We start from the raw sequence: 19,542 nt of genomic DNA on the forward strand, positions 1-19,542 counted from the left end.
GCAATACAGGCCTACCTCAGGAAAGAAGAACAATCCCATATAAGCAGTCTAAACTCACAGTTAATGAAACTAGAAAAAGAAGAAGAAATGAGGCCTAAAGTCAGTAGAAGGAGGGACATAATAAAGATTGGAGCAGAAATAAATAAAATCGAGAAGAATAAAACAATAGAAATAATCAATGAAAGCAAGAGCTGGTTCTTTGAGAAAATAAACAAAATAGATTAACCCCTAGCTGGCTGTATCAAGAAAAAAAGAGAGTCTACACCCATAAACAGAGTCAGAAATGAGAAAGGAGAAATCACTATGGACACCACAGAAATACAAGGAATTATGAGAGAATACTATGAAAAATTATATGCTAACAAACCTAGAATGTACAACTTTCTAGAAAAATACAACCTTCCAAGGCTGACCAAGGAAGAAACAGAAAATCTGAACAGACCAATTACCAGCAGTGAAATTGAACTGGTAATCAAAAAACTACCTCAGAACCAAACTCCTAGACCAGATGGTCTCACTGCTGAATTTTATCAAACATTTAGTGAAGACCTAATACCCATTCTCCTTAAAGTTTTCCAAAAAATAGAAGATGAAGGAATACTCCCAAACTCATTCTATGAGGCCAGCATCACTCTAATACCAAAACCAGGCAAAGACACCACAAAAAAAGAAAATTACAGAACAATATCCCTTATGAACATAGATGCAAAAATACTCAACAAAATATTTGCAAACTGAATTCAAAGATACATCAAAAAGATCATCCTTCATGATCAAGTAGGATTTATTCCAGGGATGCAAGGATGGTACAACATTCAAAAATTCATCAACATCATCCACTATATCAATCAAAAGAAGGACAAAAACCACATAATCATCTCCATAGATGCTGAAAAAGCATTTGACAAAATTCAACATCCATTCATGATAAAAACTCTCAACAAAATGGGTATAAAGGGCAAGTACTTCAACATAATAAAGGCCATATATGACAAACCCACAGCAAACATTATACTTAACAGTGAGAAGCTGAAAGCTTTTCCTTTAAGATTGGGAACAAGACAAGTATGCCCACTCTCCCCACTTCTATTCAACATAGTACTGGAGGTCCTTGCCACAGCAATCAGACAACACAAAGAAATAAAAGGCATCTAGATTGGCAAGGAAGAAGTTAAACAGTCCCTGTTTGCAGATGACATGATATTGTACATTAAAAACTCTCCAAAACTACTAGATCTAATATCTGGATTCAGCAGGATACAAAATTAATACATAGAAATCTGTGTCATTCCTATACACTAACAATGAACTAGCAGAGAGAGAAATCAGGAAAACAATTCCAATCACAATTGCATCAAAAAAAATAAAATACCTAGGAATAAACCTAACCAAGGAAGTGAAAGATCTATACTCTTAAAAGTACAAGACACTCATGAGAGAAATTAAAGAAGATACCAATAAATGGAAACACATCCAGTGCTCATGGTTAGGTAGAATTAATATTGTCAAAATTGCCATCCTGCCTACAGCAATGTATAGATTCAGTGCAATTCCTATAAAAATACCAACAGCATTCTTCAATGAACTAGAGATAATCATCCTAAAATTCATGTGGGACCACAAAAGACCATGAATAGCCAAAGCAATCCTGAGAAGGAAGAATAAAGCAGGGGGAATTATGCTCCCCACCTTCAAGCTTTACTACAAAGCCACAGTAATCAAGACAATTTGGTACTGGCACAAGAACAGACCCATAGACCAATGGAACAGACTAGAGAGCCCTGATATAAAGCCAGCTATATATGGTCAATTAATATACGATAAAGGAGCTATGGACATACAGTGGGGAAATGACAGCCTCTTCAACAGCTGGTGTTGGCAAAACTGCACAGTTACATGCAAGAGAATGAAACTGGATTATTGTTTAACCCCATACATAAAAGTAAACTCGAAATGTTTTAAAGACTTAAAGGTAAGTCATGAAACCATAAAACTCTTAGAAGACAACATAGGCAAACATCTCCTGAATATAAACATGAGCAACTTCTTCCTGAACGCATCTCCTTGAGAAAGGGAAAGGAAAACAAAAATGAACCCATGGGACTACATCAAACTAAAAAGTTTCTGTATGGCAAAGGACACCATCAACAGAACAAAAAGGCATCCTACAGTATGGGAGAATATATTTGTAAATGACATATCTGACACAGGGTTACATCCAAAATATATAAAGAACTTATATGCCTCAACAACCAAAAAGCAAATAACCTGATTAACAAGTTGGCAGAGGATATGAAGAGACAGTTTTCCAAAGAAGAAATTCAGATGGGCAACAGACACATGAAAAGATGCTCCATATCACTAATCATCAGGGAAATGCAAATTCAAACCACAATGAGATATCACCTCACAGCAGTAAGGATAGCTAGCATTGAAAAGACTAAGAACAACAAATGCTGGTGAGGATGTGGAGAAAGGGGAACCCTCCTACACTGCTGGTGAGAATGTAAGCTAGTTCAACCATTGTGGAAAGCAATATGGAGGTTCCTTAAAAAACTAAAAATAGAATACCATTTGACCTGGGAATCCCACTCCTTGGAATCTATCCAAAGAATACAACTTCTCAGATTCAAAAAGACATATGCACCCCTATGTTTTTCACGGCACTTTTTACAATAGCCAAGATATGGAAGCAACCTAAGTGTCCATCAGTAGATGAATGGATAAAGAAGAGGTGGTACATATACACAATGGAATACTATTCAGCCATAAGAAAGAAACAAATCCTACCATTTGCAGCAACATGGATGGAGCTGGAGTACATTATGCTTAGTGAAATAAGCCAGGCAGAGAAAGACAAATGCCAAATGATTTCCCTCATTTGTGGAGTATAAAAACGAAGCAAAACTGAAGGAACAAAACGGCAGCCGACTCAGAGACTCCAAGAAGGAACTAGTGGTTACCAAGCGGGAGGGGTGTGGGATGGCGGTGGGGTGGGAGGGAGAAGCAGATTGAGGAGTATTATGTTTAGTACACATGGTGTGGGGGATCACAGGGAGAACAGTGTAGCACAAAGAAGTCTCATAGTGAATCTGTGGCATCTTGCTGCACTGATGGACAGTGGCTGCATTGGGGTCTGGGTGGGGACTTGATAACATGGGTAAATGTAGTAACCACATTGTTTTTTCATGTGAAACCTTCATAAGAGTGTATATCAATCATACCTTAATGAAAATTAAAAGAAAAAAATCTTACCTAATAAGATTGTTACTTTTATGGTTTACAGCTTTTGTTTTTATGCTACCACAGAAAAAAAAGTTGAATTTTAAGTTTGGATAACACACTATGTATTTTTCCAGGTTCATCTGTTACTGGATTTAATATCAACATTAGACAGCCACCAGATGTCTCTGTTAATCAGAGTTGTTGGGTAGTCTCCTGCTTGCTGAAATAACCTGTTAAAATCAGTGTCCAAGAGTTTAGAAAGGTCTTTTAGTGTAGTCTTTTGTTCTTCATTTTAAAATTTTCTAAAATGTAAAATAAAACATAGATACAACAAATCACATAAAACAAATGTTTACTTTAATAAATTATTACTAGGTGAACATTCTTCTGTCACATAGGTCAGATAACAACTTTGCCAGCCACCCTGCCTCCCCAGTAAAAGTAGACTTTTATCACGTCTTTGCATTTCTTAAGAGTTTCATCACAGCAATGAGCACCCTTAAGTATTCTACTTTACTTTTGCCTTCTAAACTAAGTGAATTTTAAGCATTTTGTAGGCTCAGGTCCTCCCTCCACCCTATTTTCCTCTTGTAATTGATTGTTGGGGAAATTGGGTTATAGGACCTCTGCAGTTTCTCAGTCTGGATTCTGCTGATAGCTCTCGCTGTCTAGGACTCGGCTCTTTAGTACCACTGTGGCTGTTGCATGCCTCAGTCCTGCGATGGCATTCTACCTGGAATATCATCCCTCCTTGTCTCCTTACCCAGTACCTTGTTCATGAGATTATCTCCTACTGCTCTTTTGAAATGTAGCTCACACCTAGCACATCCCCACCAGAAAGATTCCCTGCCTTTCCATCTGATAGGAGTTGTGTTCTTTTCTGTAGTCTCGGAGCAGCTGGATAGAACTCTACTGTGACACCTAGGACATGGCTATGGTTGTTTCTTTTTCCATTTTTTCTATTGCATGAGATGCTTTCATCACTGAACCTTCACCAGATGCTTTTATGTACCTGGCGCTGTGCAAATGCTGGGGCACACAGATGGGTTAGGAAGGTACAGCCCCTTGCCCCTGTTGGGCAGGGACAGACATACTTGGTGTACAGTTCTCAGTGGAGGAAGCAGGATAATAGGAAAGCACAGAGGAGAGGGTTTCTATCCTGAACTGAGGGGAATGAGGAATGACCACTGAAGGTTCTCCAGACTAGATTATAATTCTAAGTCTAGCTTAGTGTGTGTCACAGAATAGCTAATTATTATCCAACAAAAAGGAATGTTCTATTTTATGGTCATTTATTAAGCACTTTTTAAGTGACAGGCTTCCTATTACCATGCAGAAAATATCTTTGTTGGCTTTTATGATAGCTATGGCAAAATACTTTTCATCTGTTTGACTAAAACCTGGATTGAAGTAGTAAAGTAGGGTTTAGTTTTTATATATAGTGAAAACCAAGGTTTCAACATTTATCTGAGTATAAAAATATAAATTAATATTTTACTATTTCTGGAAACTAGGCTGAGGATAACAGCTTCTCTAGCAGAAAGGAAAGGATCATTTTTATGGTTCAGAAGAGTTGATGATTACGTCATCCTCAATTTCTCAGAATAACTTTTTTGCCACCTTGTCTGTTTATTGCATTTGTTTTATTTCCTGAAAAGTGTGGAAAATTTTACAATGTACTCTCTATGTGGAAATTTATTCCCTATCTTGAAGTACTTAATTTTTAAAACTACTCCTTTAAAAAGACCCTGTTCTTCTTCTCACACCCAACAAATGACATGTCTTTGGCTTATGCTCTTGTTATGTCATAAGATTCAGTGGCTTTGCTTATTAAGTATTCTAAATCTCAAGTATGATTATTCTGTTGTATTCTTCCTCCCCATGAAGCCAGTCCAACATGGAACAATGACAACTAAAAGGCTAATTTGAATGTAACTGGATGTAATTTCTCTGGACTGTCCTGTCCAGTGTCCTTGAGTCCTGGCTGAGATTTCACATTGTATAGAACCTGCCAAGTATCTCAAGGGCTCTATCTGGAACAGTAACACAATTTTTATACCTGTTTATAGACTAAAGATTTGTGTCTCCCCCAAACTTGTATGTTAAAAAATCCTAACCCCCAGTATGATGGTATTTAAGAGGTGGGGCTTTTGGGAGGTGATTAGGTCATGATGGTGGAGCCCTCATGTATGGGATCTGTGTCCTTATCAAAGATATGTTATAGAGCTGCCTCGCCCCTTCAGCCCCATGAGGACACAGAGAAGATGTGAATGTGGAAAAGGGCCCTCACCAGACACTGAATCTAGCAGCACCTTGATCTTGGATTCCTCAGCCTCCATAACTGAGAGCAACAAATGTTTGTCACTTACACCTAGTGTATGGTATTTTTGTTACAGCAGCCTGAATGGTCAAGGACAACACCCTTCAATGCATTGCTACCCAAACTTCACACTAATTGCCTAATGAACTGCCTTTCATTACTTTTTGTTCTTTTATAACCCAAAATCTTTTTATTAAAGAATTTTTCAAATATATACCAAAATAGAAAGACCAGTATAATGTACCTCATGTATCATCAGCTAGTTTCTGTAGTTTATTATCACATGATGAATCTTATTTCTTCTATACCTTTGCTGCCTCGTTTTCCCACTCCGTACTGTTGGATTATGTTGAAGTATATCCTAGACATCATATCATCCAATCATTTAAAAATGATTACATAAGTGATATGTATGTATTAGTGCATAGTAGATACAGAAATGATTAATATGTATCTCTAAAACATGAAGACTTAAAAAAATAACCATCCCATTCTCATGCCTAAAAATTAAAAAATTCCTTTAGGAACATAAAATATCCAGTTAGTGTTAAGATTTTCCCTTTGGTCTTATAATTTTCTTTTTTTAACAATTGGTTTGCTTTAATCAGGATTCAGACAAGGTTCACTCATTGCTTTTGACTGATATGTCTCTTATGTCTCTCTTAATTGAGAAATTTTCTCTCCCTCATGGAACACATGAATGGAATTATTTTCAAAGTTGTGTCTAACATGGCACACACTTGGTATTTATTCTAGATTATTTAAAAATTCTATCAGTGCTAACATTGCTATGTTCTTACCATAGATAAAAAGTAACTTATCTTCAACTGAGAAAAAAATCTTAAATATCAAAAAGTATATGAAAAGTAAAATATTATTTCTCTTTCATTACCCCAAAATAACTAAATTCTTCTGGATTATTTTCTACTAGTCTGTATATTCTCAAGTGTACAATTTTTTCACACTAAATTTCCCTTTGATATTACTTTAACTTGCTCTTCTTTTTCTAGTTTTTAAGATAAAGGCTTAGATTTTCAAAATTTTTTTTTCTAATATAAACACTTAAAGCTATAGCTTTCTCTTTCAACATGTTGAGTTTTTATTATCATACAATTAGAAATATTTTCTAATTTCCCTTGTGATTTCTTTGATCTGTGTTTTGTTTGTAAATATATTGCTTAATCTCCAACTATTTGGGAGATTCTCTGAATATCTTGTTACTAATTTTTAAGATAATACTCTGTGTGATTTCAATCCTTTTTAATGTGTTGAGATCTGTTTTATGGCATGTATATAATCTATTCTTTGGAGTATTCCTTGTAAAGAATATATATTGTAAAGGTATTGGGTGTAGTTATCTGTGTCAATTTGGGAATACCCACATGCAAAACAATGAAGTTAGGCCTTCATGTCACATAGAGAAATGAACTCAATATGGATCAACACATAAACAGACAAGGTAAAAATAGAACTCTTAAGAGAAAAGCAGAAGTGTAAATCTTCATGACCTTGGATTAGGCAATGGTTTCTTAGATATGATATCAAAAGCACAAATAATGAAAGAACAAAATTAATAAATTGAATTTCATGAAAACTAAAAATGTTTATGCTTTAAAGGATAACATCATGAGAGTGAGAGACAACCCACAGGATGGGAGAAAATGGAAAATGTTTGCAAATCAGATATCTAATATATATATAGCATATATAAAGAACTCATACAACTCAATGATAAAAAGGCAATCTACTTAAAAGTTATGCCAACAATCCGAATAAACATTTCTCTAAAGATATGCAACTAGCCAATAAGCATATAAAAAGATGCTCATCATTACCTGTCAGAAAAATGCACATCAGAACTATGAGAAATCACTGCACTTTCCACTGGGGTAGTTAATAAAACTAACATGTGTGGTCCAGACATGGAGAAGGTAAGGGCCCTCAATTTCTAGTGGGAATGTAAAGTGGTTGTTTTGGAAACAGTTTGACACTTCCTGAAATGATTAACCAGAGTTAGCATATGACCCAGTAATTTGACTTCCCAGTATATACCCAAGAGAAATGAAATATGTGTCTACAAAAAATCTTGCCTGTGAATGTTCACTGGAACATTATTCATATAGCCCCAAAGTGGAAATAAAAAAATAAACCAAATGTCCATCAGCTGATGGATGGGTAAAACAAATATGGTCTATTCAATGGAATATTTTTGGCAATGAAAAGTTATGAGCTACTGGTACATGGTTACAACATGGATGAACCTTGAAAACTTTATGCTAAGTGAAAGAAGCCAGTCATGTAAAACCACATATTGTATAACCCTGTTTTTAGGAAATATCTAGAACAGGCAAATATAGAGCTAGGAAGAAAGTCAGTGGTAGCCTAGGGTTGGGAATGGGGGTATTGGGGATATGGGAGGTGAATGCTAAAGGGTATGGGATAATGAAGATGTTTTAAAATTGATGGTGGTGATGGTTGCACAGCTCTTGAATATACTAAAACCATTGATTTTTATGTACACTTTAAATGAATTGTATCATATATGAATTTTATTTCAGACTGTTAAAAAACAAAGGAACCAAAAATAAAAAAAGGGAACCAGGGGCACCAGCTGTTCAGGACAAGAGTCCTTGATATTACTTAACATCATAGTGACTTTGGAAAAATAGCTTATTTGCTGGAGTTAACTGATCTGAACAATTCAAGTCCATTCAGCAAAAAGCCGTAGGATGGCTTACCATACTGGCAGTGTTAATTTTTTGGCATAGTTTTCAAATGACTATAATGGTAGGAGGAGAATAAAGTCTCAGGGGAATGAAACCTACCTGATCTTTAAAAAAAAGGTAAAGTTAGTTGATAATGTTATTCATATATTCCATATTCTTACTGATTTCTTTGGTTAATTTTTGCTTCAGATATTTTATAGTTCTGTTAGATGCTACAAATTTAATATTCTTGTATCTTTTTGATGTATCTGACCCTTTTATCATCATGAAATAACCCTGTTCGTCTCCAGTTATCCTGTTTGCCTTGAAGTCAACATCATCAGATACTAATAGAGCCATACCGCATTCCTATATTTAGGGTGTGGATTTTATATTTTTTCCACATTTTTACTTTCAACTTGCCTGTATATTTGTATTTAAAGTGCTTTTTTAATAAACAACATAGTTGGGTTTTGCTTTTTTTGTGTTGTTGACAATTTTTTTTCCTCTAAATGGATTGTTTAGTTCATTTACATTTACTGTAATTATTGATATGTTTGGGTTTAACCTGCCGTCTTGTAATTTGTTTTCTAATTTACCTGTCTGTTCTTTGTCCTTCTGTGTTTCCTTTCCTGCCTTCTTTTAGGTTGAGTAGTTTTCATATTGTATTTTGCCTTATAGCTCAGCTGCCAACTGTTAGGGTAGGTTATAACCTTGCTCTTTATCTCGACCCTTGGCTTTCTTTGTCTTGGAAGAGCTCTTTTCATTCTGCGTTCCATTTGCTGACTGCTCAGTGCTTCTCAGAGGGATAACTCTCAGCTCTGTCCTGCTCCCAGCCTTCAGTGAACTGCTGCTTTGTACTCAACAAAGGCCTGAGGTACTTCAGGAGGATTTCTCAGCCCCTCTGTTCTGTCCTAGCCTTTGGTGTGTGGTGGTTGTGTATTAGGTGCAAGTTCTGTGGGAAAGAACTGGGAGGTGGATATGGATTTGCTCTTTGATTAGGGCGCCTCAGAATTCTAATTCTTCACATTAGCAGCTGTTACATGTTTGTAAAAGTTCAGCTGGTTTCTCCATACCCCTGTTTTTGGCAGTTTGTTCTTCCTGTCAGAAATGAAAGCTACTTGTCCCCTCTTTGTGTGTGGAATTTAGTTCATTTAGGTTTCTTTGCATCTCATCTCTGATGGGTTTTTGAAGAAAATCTATGATTTTGTGGCTTATCCAGCTTCTTATTTAGGATCCAGTTAGTTTTTTTAAGTTTATATTTTTTACATGGCAGTGGAAACACTTTTTAAACGGCATCTAGATGAGAGTTTATTTTTAGTGCCTTACTGAACAACAGTCTCCTAGAGTGGAATAACAAGAAGTCTGTAAAAGGTCAATGAATAAAAGAATGTGACATTTACTTGGGGTGTTGAATCACTGGTATTGGTCACACATTAATAACCATCTGTGACCATTAATGCATATTTATAAGACAGGCTAGAGCAAGGCTGCAGTTTATTGACAGGGTACTGAAAGAAAGTGTAGTGACTGATTATGCAGCCTTGCCTCATGAGCATTTATATTGCCTTTTGAGTTAAAAGAGATGCAAATGAATTTATAATTAATATGGCTTATCTAGATCAGAGCTGTATATGGGGATGTGTACAGGGATTTGATAATCGTTAAGATAGTTTTGGTTATGTTTGTTAAAAATAAAGCTTATTTTCTATATTTCCCCATAATTGAAGAAGATTTTATATTATTTGATTAGTTTTTATGTTTTGATTATATTCCTTTTACTGCATTTGTTATTTCTTTCAAGATTTTATAGAAGAATTTCATCTGGTAACCACAGACTTACGTAATGTTGTGCTCTCTGGACCCCAGGGGTGACTGGTACACGGAGGACAATCAGACATGAAATATCCAACCAGTGTCTTTAAGAAATGTACATTCTCAAACATTCATAAAGTAGTGAGACTAGAGTAATGAACATCCATGCTTTTAAGAACTATTGACATAGGTTAAACACTCTTGTTTTATTTTTCCCACCCACTTTATTAGAAAATGATTAATTGACTGACTGCTGGAATATTTTAAAGTTAGACCTATATGTTTTATCTTGTTTTACCTGTGTGTTTCTCTGATAGGAAAACTTTTAAACAGAATTATTACAACATAATCATATCTAACAAAGTTAATAGTAATTCCAGAATCTTTCAAACATTGCTTTTTCATTCTGTTTCCCTAGCTACCTGGAAACATCTGGGAAAATTAAATTTACATTATGTTTCTAATGTTATCCATTATGCTGATCTCTAAAATTTTGAATATTCACCGCTGTTTTCTGTTGCTCTTGAAGGTGTCCTAGATACATTCATAGGCCTGTACAATGGCCTTGAGTCCCTTGTGGTGACTTACAGTGCAGGTTATGAGAAGCAGATTTCCAAGAAGTTTGGCGTTAAAGAGTTAACTTGGCTTAACCAAGAATTTGCTAAATTTATTTGGCCTCAGAACCTTTTCTTTAGGTAACCTTTGTTATGAAAAATACCTTTTGGGGAATACTGTTCTAGGCAGGAGAATGCTTCCTCTGAATAGCAAAACAGAAATTTTAAACTTCATTTTTATTTGATCTAATTAAATGGTTATTTGTCCATGTGGCATTATCATCATAATCATGTAGTATCTTATTTTTGGTTTTCCTACAATTTGCTTAATAATTGATAATGTAGTGTAATGGATAGGTCACCCTTTTCAGGGTCTCACATCCTGAAAATCTGACATCACACTGTATAAGCAAATTAAATATAAGCAATTTGTCTTCCTACTAGTTAGATATTTGCAAAAAAAAACCAGTTATACATCACAATCCCTCCTTAAGGACAGGTGAATGCGTTGGCATTGTATTGCAGGGGAAACTAGAAATAAGATACTTAGAAATTCAAGGACATAGAAACCAAAAAATAATGGTGAAGCATTAGATCTTATTTTATTTGTGAAGAATTGGTTAAAAATAAGATATAAAGAGTTTACACTTAGTAGTGTGGAAATTCTTACAAGTGGTTTACATTTTTTTATGTAAAACACATTAAAAAAATATTAAGCACTGCCAAATAGAGGATAATTGCACATCAAAGGAAAAAATGCTCCCTGTGTCAGTCTCCTCTGCTCACTGACTCCGAAGTGAGGGGGAGTCGAGGCTCTAGTGGCACTTTGTGCTCTGTGGCTCTGCCTGTCATCCTCTCTCTTGTAGGATTTTACTGGCATCAGCCCCTGGCCCTCTGCCCCTCCCTACCTTGTCACTCCTCCAGAGCAGATTAGCTGGTTGCTCAGGTTTTTCTTGGCTCTATACGGCCTAAATGTGTAGACAGCTCTTTTTTCTATGATGCTGAAAAGGTAATTTCCCCTCCATTACTTACAGTCAAACTACAACTTCAAGCAGAAGAGAGAGGAGTTGTGTCTATCAAAGGAGTGTGTGCGAACCGGTATCTTGCTATGAAGGAAGATGGAAGACTACTGGCCTCGGTAAGTAAAGATTTCTGTTTCTGAAAGTTTTTTCTTTGTTAGCTTTTATTGCTGTTAATTTGCTAGTATTGGTATTTATTAAATCTTTATGAAGAGTTTTACAAGTATTCTATCATTTCATCTTCATATTCACCCCATAATATGAAACTGAAGTTCTGAGGAAGTGATAAGGTAACTCAGAAAACAGCTCATGTGTGGTAGAACCTGGGTGGGACTGGAGGCAGTCTTGACTCCTGAGCATAAGCTGTAATCACTGCAGTTTAGCACCTTCTCTGCAAAGCTATTAAACTACAGTTTAAAAAAAATTCCTTATATTGGGCAGGTGTTTGAAGATCAGTAGGATGAACATATAAAATTTTGAATATCAGTTTTTAAGTTTCCTCTTTCAAATCTGATGTACTAAACACTAGTTGAGAATGTAGACTTCTAATGTAGGTACAAATGCTGGCTTTGCAACCTCTTAGCAGTGTGGTCATAGGCAAATTTTTCTGAGTAACTTCCTTTATGTGTAAAATGAAGACAAAAATGATCCTATCTTAGAGCATTTTTGTGAGGACTAAATTAGATGATTTACATCAAAGGCCAAAATCAGGGTTTAATATCATTACTTCCTCCTGTATTGTTTCTTATTTACGTATTAGCTCCTTTAGGAGAGGGACTTCTCTTTTTTCAGCTAGTCAAGGGTCCTAGCTCCTGGCTAGTATTCTTTCCACTAGCACAGTCAACTCTACCATTATTATACCCAGGATTGCATGCCTGTTGAGCAGATGCAGTGTGTGTGGGGGATGGTGCAGGGAAATAAGAGGCACAAACCCAGTTCTGACTCATTGGGGGAGTAGGTGGGCATGTGGTGGTACATATACAAACCACAGCCCTAATACCAACACCAAGAGCCAATCACAACCTCTCTAGAACCCCTCACAAAAGAGACCTAATAGTACTCAGCAGTTGTGGTGTTTTGAACTGTGCAAATGGGTTTTGAAAATTTTTCTATGTGAAGACCTTTGGGTTTATAAAGATACTAATACAGACTTACAAATAAAGAATATTTTATCCATATGACCTGTTGTCTGACAAAGATATTTATGTTGATATTATCAATTTATATAATTTTTGCAGAATAAATAAGTCTGGGTGTTGTGGCCCATTGTTTTAGCTGAATAAATTTTAGAATCCTCTTCAAGAATAACCAACACTTACTGAATGTGCCAGATGCTATACTAGGCGTCACGGTTCTAAACTGAATACAAAATGATCTGTACCCTTAATGAGTTACAATTCTGGGAAGGCAGAATGTAAATTAATATGTGTAATAGAGTTTTGATGTGCTCCTTCTATATGTTGCATATTGGAAAGGAAGAAGAAGTATTATGATATAGGAAGTAATATAGGAAAGGGAGTGAGTAAACTTGTCTAGATTGGGGAAGATGACCTATAAATAGGATTTTAAGTGATATAGAGGAAGGAGTTCTTTAGGCAGTTCTAGAGCAGAAGGAGTGGAGGTGAGAGTATTAGATCATTCTGGGACATAACACATGCAAAGGCATGGATTCAGAAAGCTTACTAGGTGTATCTCTAGAATTACAAGTAACTCACTACTGCTGGAGTGTAAAGTACAAAGGAAGTATAAAGTGAAAGGAAACAGATAAGGCTGGAGAGAGAGACTGCTTGCTAACATGCCTTGCGTACCATGCTGCTATAAACTGGAAGGCCAAGAAGAGTTTTAAGAGGAGACACAATAGAATTTGAATTTGACAAAGATCATTCTGGCAGCACTGTAAGGATGGATTTGAGGGGGCCAAGACTCGTAGAGATAGACCAGTTAGAAGGCCATCCATTGAAATAACCCAAGCAAGTGATGATGAGAACTGGCCATAACAGGACAGAGAGGATGAGTAAAGGCTAGCACTTGAGATTGATGAGATTTAGGAATGAAGTAGAGGGAAAGTCAAAGGTCACTCCTAGGTTTCTGGTTTGGATGGGAAGGTAAATGAGAAAGGGGAAAGAGCAAGGTCTTGGAAAAGGTAATACCGGTTCAGATTTAGACCTATCAGATGTGAGTTGCCTAAGAGAACTTGGGTGAGGGTGTTCACTACCTAGTCGGAATTCTGGGTCTGAAGCTTAGAGGAGAGGTTGGTGTTAATATATCAATTTGGGTGTCATCAGCATATAGGTAATGTTACATCACAGGAGTGGACGAGGCTTCGTGGGCAAAAAATAGAGCTCTGAAAGATCCACTATTTAGGACTTTCTCTTCTTCCACTGTTCTGTCTTCCTACCTGTCTATAGTCAACTGAAGGGGTGATGTGGGAATTTATGAAAAGTAGTCTTTAAAATATTTCCAGGACAATGAATCAGTGAGTACTTTTGGATGACCTTCATCTTGAAGAGAGAGGAAGAGGGATTTACCCCTACTCTTCTCAGCTCAGGATGTGACAAACATATTTAGTATGAATCATGATGGGTTTGGCAATAGTGTTGGTTTGGCTACTGTCAGGCAGAGAAGGTAGTGGAGAAAAGAAAGGAGATGCATACAACATTTGCTTCTGTCATAATTAAATAGGACACCACCAGTCAAATGGTTTTAAAGCTGTAGCCTTTTGTATGCTGGCCTTATTAAACTGCCCCAGTGACTGAGTTGAGATTTTTACCCTGTGGTTTCCCACTTACGAGGTAAGGCAATCCAGTACCCTGATATCATTAATAATAATATATCCTTAAGATAGTCATTGGAGGGGTTGTTTATCTCAAGAACATAGAGTATAGGTTCATCTGTAATGATAAAAACTCCATAGTTATCAAAAGTGATGTCAACGTAAGCTACTCTACTTTAAATTGCATCTCTGAAACTACTGGGGTCCACAAGAGAGGAGATTAATTTAGGACAAGGGACCTGAAAATGGAATTGTCTTCTCATCCTTAACAGAAGTCTCTACAAGTTACAATTTAGAGAACCCTGACCTTTTTCTCTTGGTAAATAGGCCGTAAGCCTCCCAAACAGTTGATTCTGTACCATCATAAACATAAAGGGCTCTAAATAAACAGTGCTTTCTAGTTTCTTCCTTAGCTAAGTAGGATCTTTCACACAATTAAGGTCATAGCATTTTATTTAATCTTAAATATGTTTTAAATCTCCTTGGATGCATGTTAATTTTTCCGGATAAAACAGATTTCCTTCAGGTTGATGTAGTAAGAGTTGACTTAGCTCTCTGCAGAGGCAAAGCCACAGCTGTTACGCATAAATGGAAAATTCAAGATTTATCAGTTTCCTTTGAGGAATGGCAACAGCCAAGAAAGATTCATTTGTTCTAGTTCCCATCATAGGCTCTTTTCCTACCAAGTTCACAAGTTCATCTCCATCTTAACATTCAGTTTGTGTGGTTTGCTGCCATGCCTTTTCTGCAGCAGTCCTCTTTCAAATTAGTCTGGATGGGCTTTGAACATTTTCAGATAAGCAAGTAAAACCAATCAAGTGGTGGTGGTTCAGTAAGTGATATTCTCTGAGTCAAATTGATAGGCATTGATCTATCAGTGATGGCAGCTTTTAGGCAAGAAACTAAAAGTCTTCATCCTTGGCTATTAATGTCATCTGGATCATCATTTAATGGGTTGATATGAATTGATGATGGTGAAAGACACCACAGCCAGGCATGTCAGCAGAGACCTCACTCAAGTGGCAATGGGATGAGATAGCCAGCATACAAAAAAGAAACAAAACAAAACCAAAAAATCCAATAGCAACTTTTGGTATAAGTTCATTGTTGTGACTAGTAGCATCCTTTGGGGATGCAAATGGTTCTTATAATCTAGAGAAATGGGGATTTATGAACTTGCACCTGCCAAAGACATAATTCTTCCCACTCTTCTTCTTCTGGCCTCATTTCAGACTGCAGTGTTATGGCACATCCCTGGTGGTTCTCCATTTTACCCTGTGTGTGATTCCTGCAGTGATTTGTAAAATATTCTGAGTTTTCCCAAAGAAAGAAGAGAACTCTGGAAACATAGAACATTTTGTTTTCTAAGAGTCATACTAGGTTGGTTGCTACTGGTTGAGAGTTGTGAACCATTTTTTTCTCTAACGCATTCACATAGTAGAGGCATGAGTGCATCAGCCTGAAGATTTCCCACTGTATGAAAACATTTCTTAAGATTCTTTCCCCCACTTTTGAAATAAAAAAATTAAAAAGTTCAAAAAGTAACTATATTTAACTGCCAAGCCTATATTTGGAGGGTGAAATTGAGTAGTTCTTTAATACACAACAGACTCCTTACTCCATTCCATAGCAGAATAAATTTTGTTGCTATGAGCAACAAGCCCAGAATAATAGGATTTATAATTTAAGTGTTCACAAAATTGTTCATTTAGAAAAAATTGTATATAGTGAGGTTAACCGTAGTGTAAGTTTAAATCACCAAGCCTCAGTGTTAGCACTGGTATGAAAAAATTTGCCTGGTCTTCATCTGCTAGAAAGTTGCACATTGTTTTCTGTTTAACGCTATAGATCACAGTAACAAATTTCTCAGTAAGTTTAGAATGTGTATAACTTGTGTTGATCAATAATAGTGAGATATGAAAAAATTATTTGTATTCTCAGAGGATATAAATGTAATTACTGCAAAAGTAAAATACTTTACCTGTAGAATAACTTAGTTGAGGGGCCTTAACAATGAAATGAAACCTACACATAGTAAATAAAGTATGGGAAGTAGATTTTTGAGGGCTTAGTTTATCCATACTGACAATATATACTGATCAAATTTGTAAAAAAAAAAACACATTAAAAAGGAATATATGTCATTTTTAAGAGGTAAAATACTAGATTAAATGCAAAGTTCACTGCCTAATATTAAGAAATTAATGCTTTTTAGAAACCTGTGTTATAAAATCTTACACAAAATTACTTCAACTTTTCACAATTTGTTTTATTTTGTTCTGAAATAGTCAACATTGATACTTACATCATGTCTGTTTTTAATTCTCAGAAGTGGTGTAAGCAAAAGATTTTTGGATTCATGTTGAGCAAACTCCCTCATAAGCCAAACTGCAAAATCAAAGTACTGTAAAAGAATAAACAATCCAAAAATCAGGTCATGGGGAAATGGCCATAAGGTTCAAATCTAGCATTTAGCTGTGGACAAGAACTGCAAGGCCGAAGAGTAAGGAGAAGAGATGTGGGCGGGCTGGAGAACGCACTCTAGTCTTACTTCTTTTCTTTTCTTCTATGCCAAGGCCTAAAGATTATTTTAAAGACTTTAAAGGCTTAAAAATTGTTAAAGACTGGGTGGGATTTTAAAGATCATCTAATCCAATTTTATTTTACAGATGAGGAAAGTTAAGGCACAGAGACGTTAAGTAACTTGCTCAAAGACAGAAATTTTTTAGAGATAAGTCAAGACTTAAAACCCAGGTTTCCTGTCCCACCAGAGGTCCTCACAGATGTTGTTGGGATAGTAAATTGTTGGAAAGGACCATCTGATTTAGTTTCTTCAGGATTAACTAGTCCATAAAGTTAGACCATATTGTATATGTCAGTTCTTGTCAGGAATTTCCTTGGTCTTAGTTCTCTACATCTTATTTAGATTTTACAATATTATTGAATCATATTTTTACTGTAAGGTATCTAAAACAGATTTGTTTATTCATTAATTTAATTAAGTATTTATTGATCATTTACTATGTGCCAGGGACAGATACAGCAATGGACACAATAGAAGAAAATTCCCACCCATGTGGCCATTTATAATGGTGAAAATGGTGAAATGTAATGGTGAAATCACATGGATATACATATATATCTGTATATACATGTAGATAAATGGTCTGTAGTTGGATTGGTAAAGCACAAAAATGAGTAAGATTCTCTTACTCTTCATAGTAAAACTAGAGTTACTAAATTCAGTTACTTGAAAAATTCTTTTTGTGGTGGTCCTTGAAGCCCTAGGATCAGGCCTTTTTAAAAATAAATTTTGATCTTAAACTAGTTTTAGGTTTAAACAAAAGTTGTGAAGATACTGCAGAGAGTTTCTATAGATGCCACACTCAATTTCCCTGTTCTGAACATCTTACATTAGTATGGTGCTCTTGTCACAACTCATGAACCTATACTGACACATCATTATTAGCTGAAGTCTCTACTTTACTCATAGTCCCTCAGTCTTTCCCCTGTGCCCTTCTTCTGTTCCAGGACCCTGTTCAGGACACCACATTTAGTCCTCATGTCTCCTCAGTCTCCTCTAGCCTGGGACTATTCCTTAGACTTTCCTTTAAAAATTTTTTTTTGACAGCTTGAGAAATACTGGTCAGGTATTTTTTAGAAAGTTCTTCAGTTTGGGTTTGCCTGATGTTTTTCTCATGGTTAGATAGGGTTATGATCATGTCACGTAAGGGAACATGCTGTCCACAGGCCTTTACCACTAATGTTGTTAACCTTGATCACTTAGCTGAGGTCGTGTTTCTCTCCAGTGTAAAGATACTCTATTCCCCACCTTCCATACTGTTTTCTTTGGGAGGAAGTCACTGTACACAGTCCATATTTGAGGGATGGGGGTTATGGCTCCATCTTCTTGATCTGCTTAAATTATTTGTAGTCTTTTTTTTTTATGAGAAATTTTCCTGTTCTTCATTTATTTATTTATTCAATCATTTTTATCAGTTTACATTATGGATTTTTATATTTTTAGGTTTTTATACTTTAGGTTATGATCTAAAATTCATGTTACTTACTCTGTTATTCTCAATGTTTCAGCTTTGGCCATTGGGAGCTTTTTCAGTTGACTCCTGTCCTCTTTGACATGCCCCCGTTAATGTGGGGTGTTTTTGAGCACTTCCCTTACTTCGTGGTCAACAGGATGTTGTAGGCTTATCTTTATATTACCTACCCCAGCCTAGAATAGGCCATTTCTCTAAGAAGCTTTGATTCCTTTAATTGGAAAATACTATTAGAAGCAAAAATCTGGAATGCCTGGGGTGTTTGCTACTATAGAGGTGTATTTGCTTCTAGGGTCTCTCACCCGACAGAGCAAGGAATATAGTTGTGTACTAACCTGGGTATATATACACATATATATAAATATTTCTATATTTAACTATGTGTCTATATTAAGCTAAACATGAGTACACATTGATGTAACCTACCCTAACCCATCACTAGCACATGAATTATTTTAGCTTTCCCCTCTGGCTTATCTGTAACCTCCCATTCCAAATGAACCAGCTTAGTTCCTTTCATCTCCTAGGACAAGTTTTTCAATATGTATAATTATCTCAAATCACTTTACTTTGTTTTTTGATAGAAGTGGCATAAACTAAATATGATTTATTCCCAGAGGAATTAAAGTTTAAACAAAAAGGTATTAACAAGAAGCCTACATGTCAGAACATATACCAGGGAGTCACTCTGGCTGGAGGGGGAGGGAGACTGAGAAAGAGTGGGCTGTGTGTCACTTCAGAAAAATGCAAAAAAAGTTTTGAACTAGCCAATAAAATTAAGACAAATGTAAAGAAAGCCTAATATGGTTATAACTGACTTAGGCGACGTCTGGGGAAGAATGTGAGCCCTGTGGCACCCAGCCAGTGAGGACCCAGGAGAGAGATGCATACACTAAGGAGTAAACTGCTTGTTGTAATTGCTCTGAGTGTGGTGCTCACCACACACCCGATTGTGCAAGACAGCCATTAAAGCCTCGCTCCACGGTTCTCTTTGACTCAGTGTCCACTTACTATAAGTTCGGACCAGTGAGCGCATTTCGCACATTTTTGAAATTTCAAAATAAATATCTAGACCA

The 19,542-nt window shown here is 36.1% G+C and overlaps 1 protein-coding gene across 1 annotated transcript in view; it reads left to right on the forward strand.

The window, feature by feature from the left end:
* Window positions 1-19,542, forward strand: part of FGF2 (fibroblast growth factor 2) — a 112,488-nt gene that overhangs the window by 82,097 nt on the left and 10,849 nt on the right. Inside the window, exon 7 of the mRNA XM_057503272.1 lies at window positions 11,654-11,757. Coding sequence (XP_057359255.1) covers window positions 11,654-11,757 — 104 coding nt within the window. The remainder of the gene's footprint in view (window positions 1-11,653; window positions 11,758-19,542) is intronic.

Source organism: Manis pentadactyla, chromosome 5 (assembly GCF_030020395.1).
Source record: "Manis pentadactyla isolate mManPen7 chromosome 5, mManPen7.hap1, whole genome shotgun sequence".
Lineage (NCBI taxonomy): Eukaryota > Metazoa > Chordata > Mammalia > Pholidota > Manidae > Manis > Manis pentadactyla.